Source organism: Carassius carassius, chromosome 3 (assembly GCF_963082965.1).
Source record: "Carassius carassius chromosome 3, fCarCar2.1, whole genome shotgun sequence".
Lineage (NCBI taxonomy): Eukaryota > Metazoa > Chordata > Actinopteri > Cypriniformes > Cyprinidae > Carassius > Carassius carassius.
Genome location: NC_081757.1, coordinates 1,279,490 through 1,294,835, shown reverse-complemented (window position 1 = coordinate 1,294,835; position 15,346 = coordinate 1,279,490). Strand labels below are relative to the sequence as shown.

At 36.0% G+C, this 15,346-nt stretch overlaps 1 protein-coding gene across 1 annotated transcript in view; it reads left to right on the top strand.

Annotated features, from left to right (window-relative positions):
• LOC132128343 (neural cell adhesion molecule 1-B-like) overlaps nt 1-12,285 on the top strand; it is a 30,286-nt gene extending 18,001 nt beyond the window's left edge. The window contains exons 3-7 of the mRNA XM_059540171.1: nt 2,740-3,009; nt 7,777-8,034; nt 8,237-8,425; nt 8,974-9,063; nt 11,993-12,285. Of these exons, the coding sequence (XP_059396154.1) occupies nt 2,740-3,009; nt 7,777-8,034; nt 8,237-8,425; nt 8,974-9,063; nt 11,993-12,285 (1,100 nt within the window). The remainder of the gene's footprint in view (nt 1-2,739; nt 3,010-7,776; nt 8,035-8,236; nt 8,426-8,973; nt 9,064-11,992) is intronic.
• Nucleotides 12,286-15,346: the final 3,061 nt, after the last annotated feature.

The window sequence follows — 15,346 nt, the reverse complement described above, 5'->3', positions numbered from 1 at the left end:
CAGACAAAAGAGAGAGCATCACTCTCCTCTCCACATCTTTCCTCTTTAACATCAGTGTCACACAAAGAGCGTAAGAGTGTAATAATGTAGAAACTCACTCAGAGATCCTCGAGGATCATCACAGATCAGTGTGGATTGTAACGGCTGTTGTTTCCATGACAGAAGAAATCAATGAGAGCAAAGTCAGGCAGGTCAGTTAGATCAGAAACGTCCAGCAAGTCTTCGATGGTCCTCGAGTGAATGAGTTTCTTGGTGAAGCTGAATTAATGTGACTGCTGGATCTGTGAGTGTCTGTTGTTCTGTTTCAGTGAAACACAGTGTTGGATCCAAGTGCAGTTTAAAGCTTCTTTAAACAAGATAACAAAAGTAAATCCAGCAATGAACAAGACAAACTAATACAGGAACTGAAACAAATGCTCACGATTCATCCGTATAAGAGCAGACAATAAAGAAGAGAAACACTGGAGATCATACAGACTTGAAGAGACAGGTGTAGGCAATGAGTAGCCATGGTAACAGAGGAGGGTTACTATGGAAACAGATGAGGTAGGCAAGGCAACAAGAGAAACAGGAAGTGAACACAGAAACAATGGGAACATAAAAATACTTCAACATAAAAGTCCTTAAACAGAAGACTAAAATCATGACAGAATCAAGGATAACAACAACGTGTCGTTTATAGATTTAACCAAAGGTTTACATAGATTTAATTTATTATTAATCAAGTAAATATAATATATAATTTAATAAAACACAGTATTTTAACTTTTATGTGTATGTAGTCAGAGTGAAAGCATATGTTTATAATATAAATCTGTATTTTTATGAGCAGATTTATGAATGTTTCTGTTCTGGTGTCTTTATTGTCCTCTGCATGAGAGAGAAAAACTGTTCAAGTCCATTCCTGATGTTACACCAAATTTAACATTTCACTGAACATTATTTTGTGTTAATTGTTAATCATAAGCCATCAATGCATTAATTTAAAACAATTCTTGCCATTTTTATTCTATTTTTGTTTGAAGTATCATGTGAGTATCATATTGTGAGATCAGAATCGTGTTTCAAACCAAATCATGACATAAGTGTATCATTACACAATATTATTAACTCATATTTACTGTAGTTTACTGTTGCTATGGTTACAGGTAATAGATACTGGTAATTTTCTGTCAGGACATTATCCAGTAATTTTACAGCATTTCTGTTAACCCTAGAACACAACACATGCAGTGTAAGATACAAAGTACAGATAAAACACCTGTAAAAGTAGCTCAAGTGGTAGAGCATTGCGTTAGCAAGCGCAAGGTTGGGGGTTTGAATCCCAGGGAACACTTTAGGAGAAACTTGTTAGCCTGAATTCAGTGTAAGTTGATTTGGATAAAAGCGTCTGCTAAATGCACATACACACACACATACACACACACACACACACAATACATTGTCCTATTTTTTACTATTTTTGGAGTGCTGTATTCTTCCTGCTGCTTCATAGTATTAAAAACAAACCACTTTGTGCAACAACAAACAATTAAATCTGTCTCATGATCACGTCATGTTCAGCACGCTTTATATGCTCTTAAATTATGTAAATATTGTACAATCCATAAGTGTGATATGTGAATACAAAAGAACATAAATGAATCTGGATATCAATGTTTTATTTAGTTTGTACCTATAATTACAAACAGTTTTGATGTAATTAAAATCAACAAGCAAAGCAGATCTTACATTTAATGCAGTATTTTTCTCATAGGTTTATAATAATGATCATGATACAGTTTTTATCTATATTTACTCAATTTTTATTAATGTGTGTCTGTTGTTTTTCTATTAAATTAGCTGCGTCTAGATCCTCGTCTCTCCTCGTTGTTGGCTGCATGTGACAGTAATGTTAAATTTAGGTGTTTTTCTGATCATGTGACTTTTAGATTGGATCTCCATGCCTAAACATATTGAATCCAGTCACTTTACTAAATCCTGAGACAGAACTTTATTAAACATTAACCTGTGGCATTAATAAGCTTGAAATGGAGATGTTCTCTTCCCCAGGAAGACAAAAGTCTTGAAACCAAACAATCATAAAATTAAACAATAGCAAGCATTGAAAGAGCAATAAATAAGTAAAATAATAATAATAAAAAATGAATAAATTATTAAATTAAATAAATAAATGGCAAATGATTGGTTATAAAGATTCTAAATAATAATAATAATAATAATAATAATAATAATAATAAACAACACAGATGTACTGCACGGTCACTGAGAAGCAACACAAACAGAGATTTCTGTTGAGAATCCTGAGATCCTTCAAGACAGAATTCAGTCGAGAGACTGTGTGTTTGTTCAGAATGAATTCAGCACAATCTTGTATTCTGTCTATTTCTTAATAGTATGTGAAACAGATCACATCCTGCAACACTAAACAGTTCAAACGGTCACATGACCACATCACATTGTTATTTTATATCAGCACTCTTTTTACACTCTTAAATTTTACACTACAGATATTATAAATGTTGTACGAGCTTTAATAAAAATAGACTTTTAATATCAATGTTTTATTTTGTTGACAAATATCAACAATAATCTAATCGACACAAAGCAAACTCTAACTTTAATTTAATGCAGATATTTTTATTTATTTATTTTTTCTCAGGGGGATTATGAGTTCATAACAGTGATAATACTGTAATGTTTCAATTAATAAATTATATTTATTTCTATGTTTATCAGTAAAAGCTGTGCTGAAGGTGACTCCAGATGAGCATGTGTTCAGAGGAGAGACAGTCACTCTCACATGTGACATACAGGGAGCAGGAGACACTCAGTGGATATACAGATGGTTTAAAGATGGAAAACCTCTCAATCTATTTACAACAACAGCAGCAGAGTACAGTTTTACAGGTGAGGTGTATCACAGTGCTGAATACAGCTGTAGAGGAGAGAGATCAGACTCAGAGAGATCATCAGACATCAGTGCTGCTGTTACACTGACTGTATCAGGTGAGTGTTCAGATTCACATCTGTTTAATCATCATTTAACATCAATATCTGTGGCTCAACACTTCTCATGTTCTCTTCTGTAGCAGCATCTGTTCTTATGAGAGGACTGAAGCAATTCATAAATCATTATTCTGCAGATCTTGAGTGGTTTTTTACAATGTGATAAAGTGATTGATATTATTTGAAGAAAAGTTTCTGGTGTTTGTGTGTGTCATATGACCATATATTTGTAATAAATTGTTAATGTGTAAGTTTTAGTATTTCAACAATTAGACATACTCTTGATTACTACAGATAAATCATTAAAACAGAAGCAAATCAACGATGCATAAACTATAATGACAGAACGTCACACATCTGAGCTATGTTTATTAATTTATTATTAATCACTTAAATAGAATACAACATTTAATACAATACAATATTAAAAACATTTAAAATGTAGTCAGAGTGAAAGTATGTTTATAATATAATACAGTTTTTATAAGAATGTTTTTGTAAAAATACTCTTGAATATTTAAAATAATACAGCTGTAGAGGAGATACCGAGCCCTGCACATGACATGCAAGAAAAGAAAAAAAAAATGTGCACACAATTTCCTAATTCGATCTCTCGGTTTATAAATAATGTTCACGATTTAGTCTACTTTTTGTTCCTGGATGTCATGTGCGAGGCTGCGTAGTGTTAATATTGCTATAAACAAAGAATAAAACATTTATGTCTTGACAAAAATATAAATAATTAAATGTGACTCAAATATCTTCGAACTTTAAAACACATGTCATGTATCTCAAAAATAGTACAATCTAAATTAATAAATACAGTGCAATCAATCGTGACACTTTGTTTCCTGATCTAAATGTTGGTCACTGATTGGGAAAATTCACACAGGACATTTTAAGAAATTGATAAGCCTCAAGATGTATGTAGCTTAATAAACCTTTTCACATTTCTGTGTTTCTCAGCAGGAAGTCGTCATAGTTGGGTGAACTTTGAAAGCAGTGAATGGGAGAGTACCACAAATATATATTTTGCACTCTCATTCACTCAAATAACAAAAGAAAAACTCCATGATAGCAAACTGATAACAGCAGTCAGAAGAGAGAGCGATCAAATTTAGCATCCCTCCCAAAGACACTGCATCAGAAACACCCTCGCATTAGTGTTAACTAGTTTTTTGTAATTTGATACAAATCGCTTTTCTGTATAATGTTGAACTGAACGAAGGCACTCAGAGTAAGATGAACTCATGTCGACAGGTTCATCAGAAAGCTCCTCATCATCAGGAAAGTCTCGCCAGATGTGTCTCCTGTTATTACCACAGCTGTTCTGAGACTCTGTGAACGCTGTTCACTGAAAAAAGAGGCATTTACATAAAATTAAATAACCAAATATTTATTCATATAGCTCATGCTTTTTTCAAATTATCTTAAAAAAGAGGAACACCACAACCCATGTTTTGGTCATATTAGTGCATTGATTAATGGTTATTCAATTCAATTCAAGTTTATTTGTATAGCGCTTTTTACAATACAAATTGTTATGAAGCAACTTTACAGAATATTATGTTTCTACAATATTTAGTAGTAGCTTATAAGTGGTGACTGTCAGTTTATGCACGTATGACAGGATTTTTCAGAAAAAATAATACAAGACGTAGTCAGCCAGACGATGAACATTATAAACAGCAATTATTATATGATGCAGTCACACTGTGATGAAAGTGAAGACAGCTGAGTGCAATTAACAGGTGTGCAATTACCGTGATGAAGGGACAAGGCTTTGTGGGAAATGTAGTGCCTGCGGTGAGGTGCCTATGGGGAAGTGAGACCACTAGTGGACACCCAGGGAAACACAGAACAGACACCTTCACAGTTTATTGAAGGTTATGGTTTATTGGTTATGGACTTATTAAATGCACAATGTCTATTACAATAACACACACAGTGAATGTAATGTGTGTGTGTACACTATATATGTCAGACTTACCTCATTTATCACATACAGTCCAGCACAGCAGGATCATCATGTAACAGGCAGGCAATGCAGGATTTGTCAGAAGATAATAAAAGAAAGAAAAAAGAGAACTGTTAATAAATATAAATAATTGAATGTTTTAGAAGTGTTTCTGATGTGTGATTGCAATTGTTCACTTATTTACACACCTTCAAAAGATGGGGAGGTCCAGAGAGGTCTTATGTATTTATTTATTTATTTATTTATTGTCAGACATCAGCATCTGTCCACTGTGTCCACTACAGAGACATATTCATGAAACACACACAGAACACATTTCTTTATTAATCACTGAATATAAAATAATACATGGATAATAGCCTATTTCAATAAAACAATTTTTAGGTATTGTAGTATTTAAGTTATACAACAAACGTATTTAAAATACATCAAAAGGAGGCAGATAAAAGTGCACTTTGGAGGAAATAAATAAATACAATAATTAGTAATAACATGGTGTAGTCACTCCCTGTATGAACGTTTATGTATTTATTCCCTATTGCTGAGAACAGAGTTTCAGAAATAACTGTACAATTTTAGTTGGATATATTGTGGCTGATTTGTAGTTTTTTTATGTCCTTTTGTTATTTTGTTGTCATTTATTGATTTATTCATCTTATGACGGCCAATTTTTTACAACCATTTAATCTTTTCTAATCATACAATATTGTTTTTTTCCCACATGGAAAGTGCCACAAAATATTATTATTATTATTATTATTATTATTATTATTATTATTAATAATAATAATCAGTCATATTTAATTTTTTGTCACATGAATCTCTGGGTTCTTCCAGATGCTGCTTTTACGAGTAAGAACTTCCAGGAACCACTTTAATGTTAAATGTTTACTTCAGACCAAAATGAAAATGTTGTCTTTAATCACTTACCCTCATGTCGTTCCAAACCTGTAAACGTGTTGTTTGTCTCCAGAACCCAATGTAGAAACTCAGCACTAATAAACAAATTTTACATCTAAGAGTACTAAACATATACTTAAACACTGCTACAATACAATACACAATACAAAGGATTCTTTGGAAAATATTCTCAAGTAACTATTCAAGACTAGTACTTTTACTTTTACTTGAGTAAATATTTCTAGAAGTACTTTTACTTTTACTTGAGTACAGTTTTTGGGTACTCTACCCACCTCTGCTCTGCACTGCAAACTCACGTCTTGTGTGTCGTGTTTTGAGTCACATTTTGTTTTCTTCCCAGATTCCCCCAGATCTTCACTGACTGTGACTCCAGACAGTCCTGTATTCACTGGAGAGACAGTCAATCTGAAGTGTGTGATTGAGACTTACAGTAACTGGAGATATGAGTGGTATAAAGACACAGACAGTGTAATGTTACAGACGTCTGATGGTTACACTGTAAACAGAGACACTCTCACTATCAGAGGAGTAATTACATCTGATCAGGGTCAGTACTGGTGTAGAGGACGGATAAGATCAGTCTCATCACGATCTAACTCTGTTTCTCTCTCTGTGAAGGGTGAGTAGAATATCATTATCCTCCTGAACTCTCTCTAGGTAACACTACAATAAAGATACATGGATAATAATGTACTAACACTTAAATTAATACTTACTTCAACATGAACTCATGATTAATGCAGACATGAGCAAATTATTAATCAAGAGCATCTTAACTATGACTGAAATCATATGGATTCATGAAGAACACAGTCTTAACTACATGTTAGTACATGTTTAATAGTTAATGCATCAATGTTTAGCGGTTAACTAAAAGGAATAGGAAATATTTTGACTAAATATATGTAAATCATTTAATATTGTCATAATTTAAATGATTGACATCTGCAGATTCATCATAAACATTACTGGTCGACACAGGATTAGTTTGTCATTATTTTCACTGATCCTCCGTATCAAATGTAGAAAATACTAAATACACTAATGACAGATCTTAAACGATCAGAATCTGTTTTGTGTTATTCTCTTTCTCTGTTGGACTATACATGTGTATTTGAGAGTAAGTTTATAATAAATCATGAGCTGGATTTAGTAAGTAGTTAACAGTGAAATAATGATAATATGCCTGAAGTAAAGTCATGACAAAATAACACATTAACAAGACATGAGCTGCTATTAGTGTTTGAGTTATTAATGAGTTAATAATGATGAGCGCCTTAAAGTCAAGATACAATGATGCACTTACAAACCATGAACTAAAATATCAATCAACACACAATAAAGATGCATTATAAATGTACAATTAATGAATTTAGTTACCCTCGCTCTATTACATGAATCTACAAGCTGCTGCAATTCTCATCATAACATATAAAACATCAAATATCACTTGTTCACTGTTCGTCTGATGATTGTTTGAGATGATCTGATGTTGAATCACATTAAAGCTGTAGTGAATCAGACAAAAGAGAGAGCATCACTCTCCTCTCCACATCTTTCCTCTTTAACATCAGTGTCACACAAAGAGCGTAAGAGTGTAATAATGTAGAAACTCAATTATTTCATTTCATTCAGATCCAGATTCACAAAGTATTTCACCAGTCTTTAGTTTAATTTTATATTATGAAATATCCTTTGTTTAGTGTAAAATGTAAAAATGTTCACAGTAATATTTTGATGTAAGTATTAGTTTTTGGAAATTAAACTTAAATGGTTTATTTTATTTTATTTTTTTACGGAAATGAAAGAATAAATAAATATAGAGACCAATAAAGTGAACTCAAGACTGCATCACTGTACACTCACAGATAAACCGAAGCCGACTCTGACTGTAAAACCCCAGAGTTCAGTGTTCACTGGAGACACAGTTACTCTGAGCTGTGATGTGGGACAGTTAACTGGATGGACAATTCACTGGAGAAAAGACTCAGACCCTGAATCCACGACTGATGCAACTAAAACAATCAAGTCTGTGAGAGACTCTGATGAAGGAGAATACAGGTGCAGAGCACGACGAGGAAACTACTACAGCGAGTTCAGTAATACAGTTACGATTACAGTAACAGGTCAGCACTCTCTTACTTTTCTATAGTTTTTTAATGGAAGACAACTTGATGTGTTTGTCATAAAACATGATAAATACTGTCATATATTAACAATGTGTTGTCAGTTAAACTACATGTCAAATAAAATAATAATAATTGTGGTATCACAGATCATCTGAAATGTTTTCAGACATGTGAAGTGTGTTTTTTGCTCGTTTCACAGTGAGACCCAAACCTGTAGTTGGTGTTGATCCTGAAAGACGTGTGTTCAGAGGAGAGACGGTCACTCTCACATGTGACATACAGCAGACAGGAGTCTGGCAGTACAGCTGGTATAAAGGCTACAAACAAGATTATATCATAGGACGAGACCAGAACTATAAAATCCCATCTGTGGATCTGTCTCATCGTGGTGTGTACAGGTGTAGAGGAACTCAGACACAAGCACCAACACACACACAGATGAGTGACGGAGTTACACTGACAGTATCAGGTGAGGCTGTTCATTTCTCATTACATCATCTCAAAACAAACAGATTGAGTCCATAACCAGGTAAATCTGATCTTAGTTTGACTCTCCTTCATGATCACAGTCAGATTATGTTCTTATGATCTAGAAATATTTTCTAACAATGAACCATATCTCTCTGTTTTTATAAGAGGACTGAATCAATTCACTTTCAGTCATGATTCTGTTCAGATGTTTCTGTTCCTTCATTAAAAGTCCAGTAGTCCAAAGCCTAGAAGATCCAAAAAGCATGTGAAGATGTGAAAAAAGTCTAAATTACAATCTGTTTATCATATAAAGTGATGATATCTCTTTTCAAGACTTGGATTTAACTGCTAGATACAAATTAATTTGTATTATAAAACCTTCATAACGTTTTGTGATTGTCACTCTGCACTGCAAACTCACGTCTTGTGTGTCGTGTTTTGAGTCACATTTTGTTTTCTTCCCAGGTTTCCCCAGATCTTCACTGACTGTGACTCCAGACAGTCCTGTATTCACTGGAGAGACAGTCAATCTGAAGTGTGTGATTGAGTCTCACAGTAACTGGAGATATGAGTGGTATAAAGACACAGACAGAGTAATGTTACAGACGTCTGATCGTTACACTGTAAACAGAGACACTCTCACTATCAGAGGAGTAATTACATCTGATCAGGGTCAGTACTGGTGTAGAGGATGGATAAGATCAGTCTCATCTCAATCAAACTCTGTTTCTCTCTCAGTGAAGGGTGAGTTGAATTTCACTGTCCTCATGAACTCACTTTTAACATTTCAGCTCAACAACAAAAATGGTTGTATTGCAAATTTAATTCAAACTGAATGTTTGATCAAACTTTGGAGAAAGGTCTCTGTGGTTGTGGTTGATAATTATACATTGCATATTTTAGCAAATGTATTCATTCTAAGGAGAAACTGTATTCTGTTCACAGTTCACACACTATAAACTACACACACAGTGAGGCTCGTACAGTTGTGTGTTGTGCTGAACCAAACACCTCAATCTGAACACAGATTTAAAACACGATCATACACTTACTGACTTTATAAATGGTGACAGAGGAAAACTGGCCATACTCTACACAACTCACACGGAAACATGTGCCTTGTTGCAGGAGACACCTGACAAATAAAAATAACATGTTCTTAAATCTGCTGAAAATATCAGTCATGTTTGTTCTCCTCCGACTGAGTGTGCTGCGGAGGTTCATGTGACACAGCGTGAAACCAGACTTCTTTTACCTCAATGGAAAGCATATTCACACTGTCTGAATCGTTTCCTGTCCCCTATATAGTGCACTACGTGCCATTCGCCGTACAGAAAATACTACTTTCTGTGAACAAATGACCAATTGCAGCCGCAGCTTCAGTGTATTTCTAGTGTAGGGGCGGGACACATCAGATTCTAGAGAGTGTTTGATTGGACAGAAAGTTTGATGAGCAGCTGAAGTGTAGTGATGTCATTAACATTGTTGATCCATATTGACAGAAGTGAGAGTCGAAACAAATCCAGTAAATTATTTGTGTCTGTTACACCAAAAGTGGTTTAACATATTTGTTTCTTTATAACAGCATGAAAATAGTTTTTTTTTTTTTTTTTCTGAGAATACATCCCACATAGCAAATGTCTTCTGGCCCAGATCCGGGCCACACAATGACTTTTACCTCGGCCCAATCACCGCAAAGAATGACGGCCCGGAAGACAAGGGCCACACATGGGCCATTACCGGCCCGAATCTCAGCCAGTTAATCACCCTTAGCTGGACCTGAACTCGGCCAAAACAGGTTTTATTATTGGTGCCAATTCTCAGCCTTAAGGAAACCAGAATCCCCAAATCTGAGCCACACCTGAGCCTTATATAGCCCAGACCCAACCCAGACAGCAATCCATGTGGATCCAATCCAATCCTGCATGAAATCCATGTGGGCCAGATCTGGTCCGACACTGCTTGCTGTCTGGGAATGTAGACACAAACTATGCCAATAAAATACATTAAACTGAATAGAAAATCAGACTTAAAACCCACACATCATGTAACTGTGGAATAATTTTTTTTTTATTTTTTTAAAGAACAAATCAACAAATATAAACTGTATAAACTATACAGTCTAAGAGAAACGTAACAGATAGACACATGTAACTTAATCATAATAATTTATTACAGATGTGACAAAGAATCAGAATCAGAATCAGAATGAGCTTTATTGCCAGGTATGTTCACACATACGAGGAATTTGTTTTCGTGACAGAGCTCCGCAGTGCAACATAACAGCGACAGAACAAAAAACACAATAAGGAATAAAAAATACAAAAAAATACAAATAGGTGGGTAAGGATTGACAATATACAAATTGACAATGTATGGCAGGTATATTAAAAAGAGCATTTATGTATGTACATGTATATTATGTGGAAAAATTGTAACTGTACGCTAAGTATGTGTGTTTGGATAAATAAGTGTATGTCTATATAAATATAAATATAAGTGGTATAGTGTGTTCCATGTATGTTGTAACGGACAAACGTTACTTTTTGTAATTCTGTACTTTTTGTATTTTTGTTCAAGTATTTTTGTTAAGACCTGGTTGTAATGGATGGGAGTGACGGGCAGTAACAACAGGAACAGTTAGAGGGCGCTATTGCCTGGAGGTAACTGGGTATATAAACACTGACACCATAGAGTAAGACAGTTCGTTTGGTAGAGGGAAATCTCAGGATTGATCTTGTGCTACCTTCTTTCTCATCCTAAGTTTTGTGTTGAGAACTCTTTGAGTTTCTGCTCAACTAAAGGACTTTTCATTTACCACAGGTGCTTTTGTGAATGGCTTTGCACATGGTCAGCTATGTGGCACTGAGGACAGCTATGCATTAAGCATATGCATTTCAAACGATCTTTTCTCGTATGGAGGATTATAGGATTACTATCATTGCATCGCACTCAATCTTTGCATCGCTCTCAAATAACTTTGGGGATCTGAAACTCATTACATCTTCAGCACTTCAGCACCGTCACACACCTTATCCAAGACAAGACATGCCAAGAGATAAGTTTTCTTCATCTCATTGACTCTTTGTTGAGGAGACAAAGACCTCCAAGATCTCTGACTTTGTTTCTATTGTCTTTTTTGACACATTTATTAAGCACTGGTGAATAAAATAAAATAAGCAAATGATCATTTGGTTGGTGAAGAGTGATTTTTATCAGTACATGTCAGAATTCTGTTGAACCTCCTCAGAGTAACATCTTTCAAAGAAAGGAGGTGTTGCAGAATGGCGCCTGAACAGGGACAGAATTTTAACCTGACCTGAAAATTTTTGACTGTACTGATAAATCTTCACAGACAAATAATATAAATCATCTGCTGCTATGGCAGAGAGCGCAGATGTCATTGACTTCTCAGATGAACCTTTTGTTAAGTGCAGAGACCCTGTAGCTAATCTCATTGATACATTAAGTGAGTTCTATTTAGACTCTGAAGAAGAGAGAGAATGTAGAGATGTGTCCACTGATCAGATAGGTGACCTTATTTCTAAACCGATTGACGTACCATTACCTCCTCAACCACCTGAGTTTCATGAAGACAGACTGCAATTTGAAAATGGAGAGGTTGCCCAGGGCATGGGTAGCATTGAGGAGCATCTTGCTGATCTCGAGCATCGTATCAGTGGACTGGTTACCATCGAAACTATGAAGGCAGAGTTACAGGCGTGTGAAGACAAAATGAGCTATGGCTTGCAAAGAGAGTTGGATCATGTTAAATAGCTGTTCCTTTCCAAAATCGACGATATGGGTCAAAGTATTGTGGACTGCTTAAAGCGACGAGACCGACAATTAGAGCAACAATTTAAAACCTTCAAACCTCTTGTGTCTACTCCCTTGCACACCAGTACTTCTACTACTCATAAGATGTCTCAATACCCATCCAAGATTGACCCAGTTACACAACACGACTCAAAGCAGGTAACATATCTTTCCTCATCTCCTAATCCTCCAGTTAAACTTGAACTGCCTACCTTCAGTAATCTGGATGCAGAAGACCCAATTGATTTTATTGATCGATTTGAAGAATATAATGAGCTGAGACCTCTGTATCCTGAAGAGCTGTTAGCCTCATTATCTGTGAGTATGAAAGGTACTGCTAAGAGCTGGTGGAAAGCAGAGAAACAAAATATAAAAGACTGGTCTTCTTTCAAAGAAAAGTTTCTTTTTTCTTTCTTAAATGAAGATCATAAAGAAGTTGCTGCCCAAAAATTAGCAAACTATCGTCAAGGGATTAATGAGAACATCAGAGACTTTGTTTTCAATTACCGAGCTCTGTGCCTGAAGAATAATCCTAAAATGTCTGAAACTGAGATCGTTCAAGCGACTTTAAGAAACTGCAACCCTCGATTGGCTTCGTTGTTAAGGGGAACAGTGAAGACGGTTGATGATCTGGTCCGTCTCGGTACTCAGATAGAGAAGGATTGGGTGGAGAGTAAAAAGAGATGGAATCAAGGAAAAGAAGAGGAGCAGAGAAAGAAATCTGCTGGTGGAAGAGGGCAACAGAATCACCTCATGCTCGTTGATCCAACTTCAACTTGCAGCTCTCAATATAATAGCGTGCTGCAAACTCCGATCATTTTAAATCACTCTTACTTTAATGCTGTAATTGACACTGGAAGCACCTTCTCTTTGTTGCAGCAGAAAGTTTGGCAGAGGTTGAGGAGAAATGATGAGCATCTGACCAAAAGTACTCAAACTTTTATGCTTGCTAATGGTCAAAGTCAGAGAACTCAGGGAAAGGTTCTCTGGCAATGTGAAATATATGGAGTGAAACTTGTTGTCACATTTTATGTGATGAATGATGAAGACTTGGTTGTTCCTGTTATCCTGGGACTGGATTTCCTAAGGGAAGCAAAAGTTACCATTGATTTTAATTCTTCACATGTTTACTTACCTGATTCTAACACCAGTCACCCCATTTGTTTTAATGAACTTCATGAGAATGCTCCTATTCAGTTTTATGCTGCTCAAGATGATGCCGAATGGAGCTCTAAAAAGGAAGACTCGAAGCTCATTGAACAAGCAGTGGAAAATTCTCATGCCTCCCTCAAGGTAAAGAATCAGTTGAAATCTCTCATGTTTGATTGGTCATCAGTTTGCACTCACAAGCTAGGACGTACAAACTGCATCAAACATGAAATAAAAACAATTGATGAACTTCCCCTAAGAAAGAGACCTTATCGAGTATCAAGAGTCAAGAATGATTTTATTGAGGAACAAATCAAAGAATTGCTTCAACAAAAAATCATTAGACCTTCCACATCACCATGGGCTTCCCCTGTTGTGGTAGTAGATAAGAAGGATGGTGGATCTCGGTTATGCGTTGACTATCGTGGCCTTAATTCTAAAACTCACCTCGATGCTTATCCGATGCCCCAAATTACAGATATACTGGATTCTTTGCAAGGAGCCAAGGTGTTTAGCACTTTGGACCTGAAGAGTGGCTACTGGCAAGTAGAGATGAATGCTGCAAGTGTGGAGAAGACTGCATTTGTAACTGCTTCAGGGTTATACGAATTTTTGTGTCTTCCCTTTGGTCTTAAAAATGCCGCTGCCTCTTTCCAACGTTTAATGGAACAAGTTCTACGAGAGCACAAAAACAGGTGTTGTATGGTATACATAGACGACATCATTGTATACTCACCAGACATTCAAACACATCTGCAACATCTTAATCAAGTATTCAATAGTCTGCACATTGCCGGTCTTACTCTCAATCTCAAGAAGTGCAAATTTATCTGTCCATCACTGGACTACTTGGGTCACACAATCACTACTGATGGAGTCAAAGTGAACGCTGACAAGGTGGACGCAGTCAAATCATTCCCTACTCCAACTTCCATAAAGGAGTTACAACGGTTCCTAGGTCTTGCGGCTTGGTATCACCGTTTCATTTCAGATTTCTCCACTAAAGCAGCACCCTTGCATGCACTAAAGAAGAAAGGAGCTAAATGGATATGGACAGACGAGTGTCAGAGAGCGTTTGAATCCCTCAAAGATGACCTGACTAAAGCTCCGGTGTTAAACACTCCCCATTTTAATTCTTCTTTTAAAGTGCAAACAGATGCAAGCGGAGTTGGTTTGGGAGCAGTGCTGACACAAGAAGTGGATGGACAAGAGAAAGTGATTGCTTATGCATCTAGATTACTGAGAGGTGCTGAGAGGTCATATTCCGCATCAGAGAAAGAATGTCTAGCGGTAGTCTGGGCTGTGGAAAAGTGGCATCATTATCTTGAGGGCAGAGCATTTGAAGTAATCACTGACCATGCTTCCTTGGTTTGGCTTTTCCAGCACCCAAAGCCTTCGTTTAGGTTGGAAAGATGGACTATCAGGCTTCAAGGCTATCACTTCGTAGTACGTTATAGAAAAGGACAATGTAATGTGGTTGCGGATGTTTTGTCAAGGAGATATCTAGTTGAACCAACAGCCAAACTGATGCACATACCTTCAAAACATGTTCTTAATCCTATCACTTGTGAACTGCCAATGGACCTGTCTCAGATTGCTGCTGAGCAGAAGAAAGATTCAGAGTGCCAAGAAATCATGGTAAGAGCCAAAAACCAAAATACCACTGATATTATGAGAACCCACTATGTCTTGAAAAATGATATTTTATTCAGGAGTGTCCCAGTCGCCAAAGGAGGTCGAAAGTTCCAAATTATTGTACCTGCTAGCTTGAAGGAAAAGTTTTTAACATATGCCCATGATAGCCCCCTCAGTGGACATTTAGGCAAATTTAAAACTCTAATGAGACTCCTAGAATTTGCTTATTGGCCTTCCA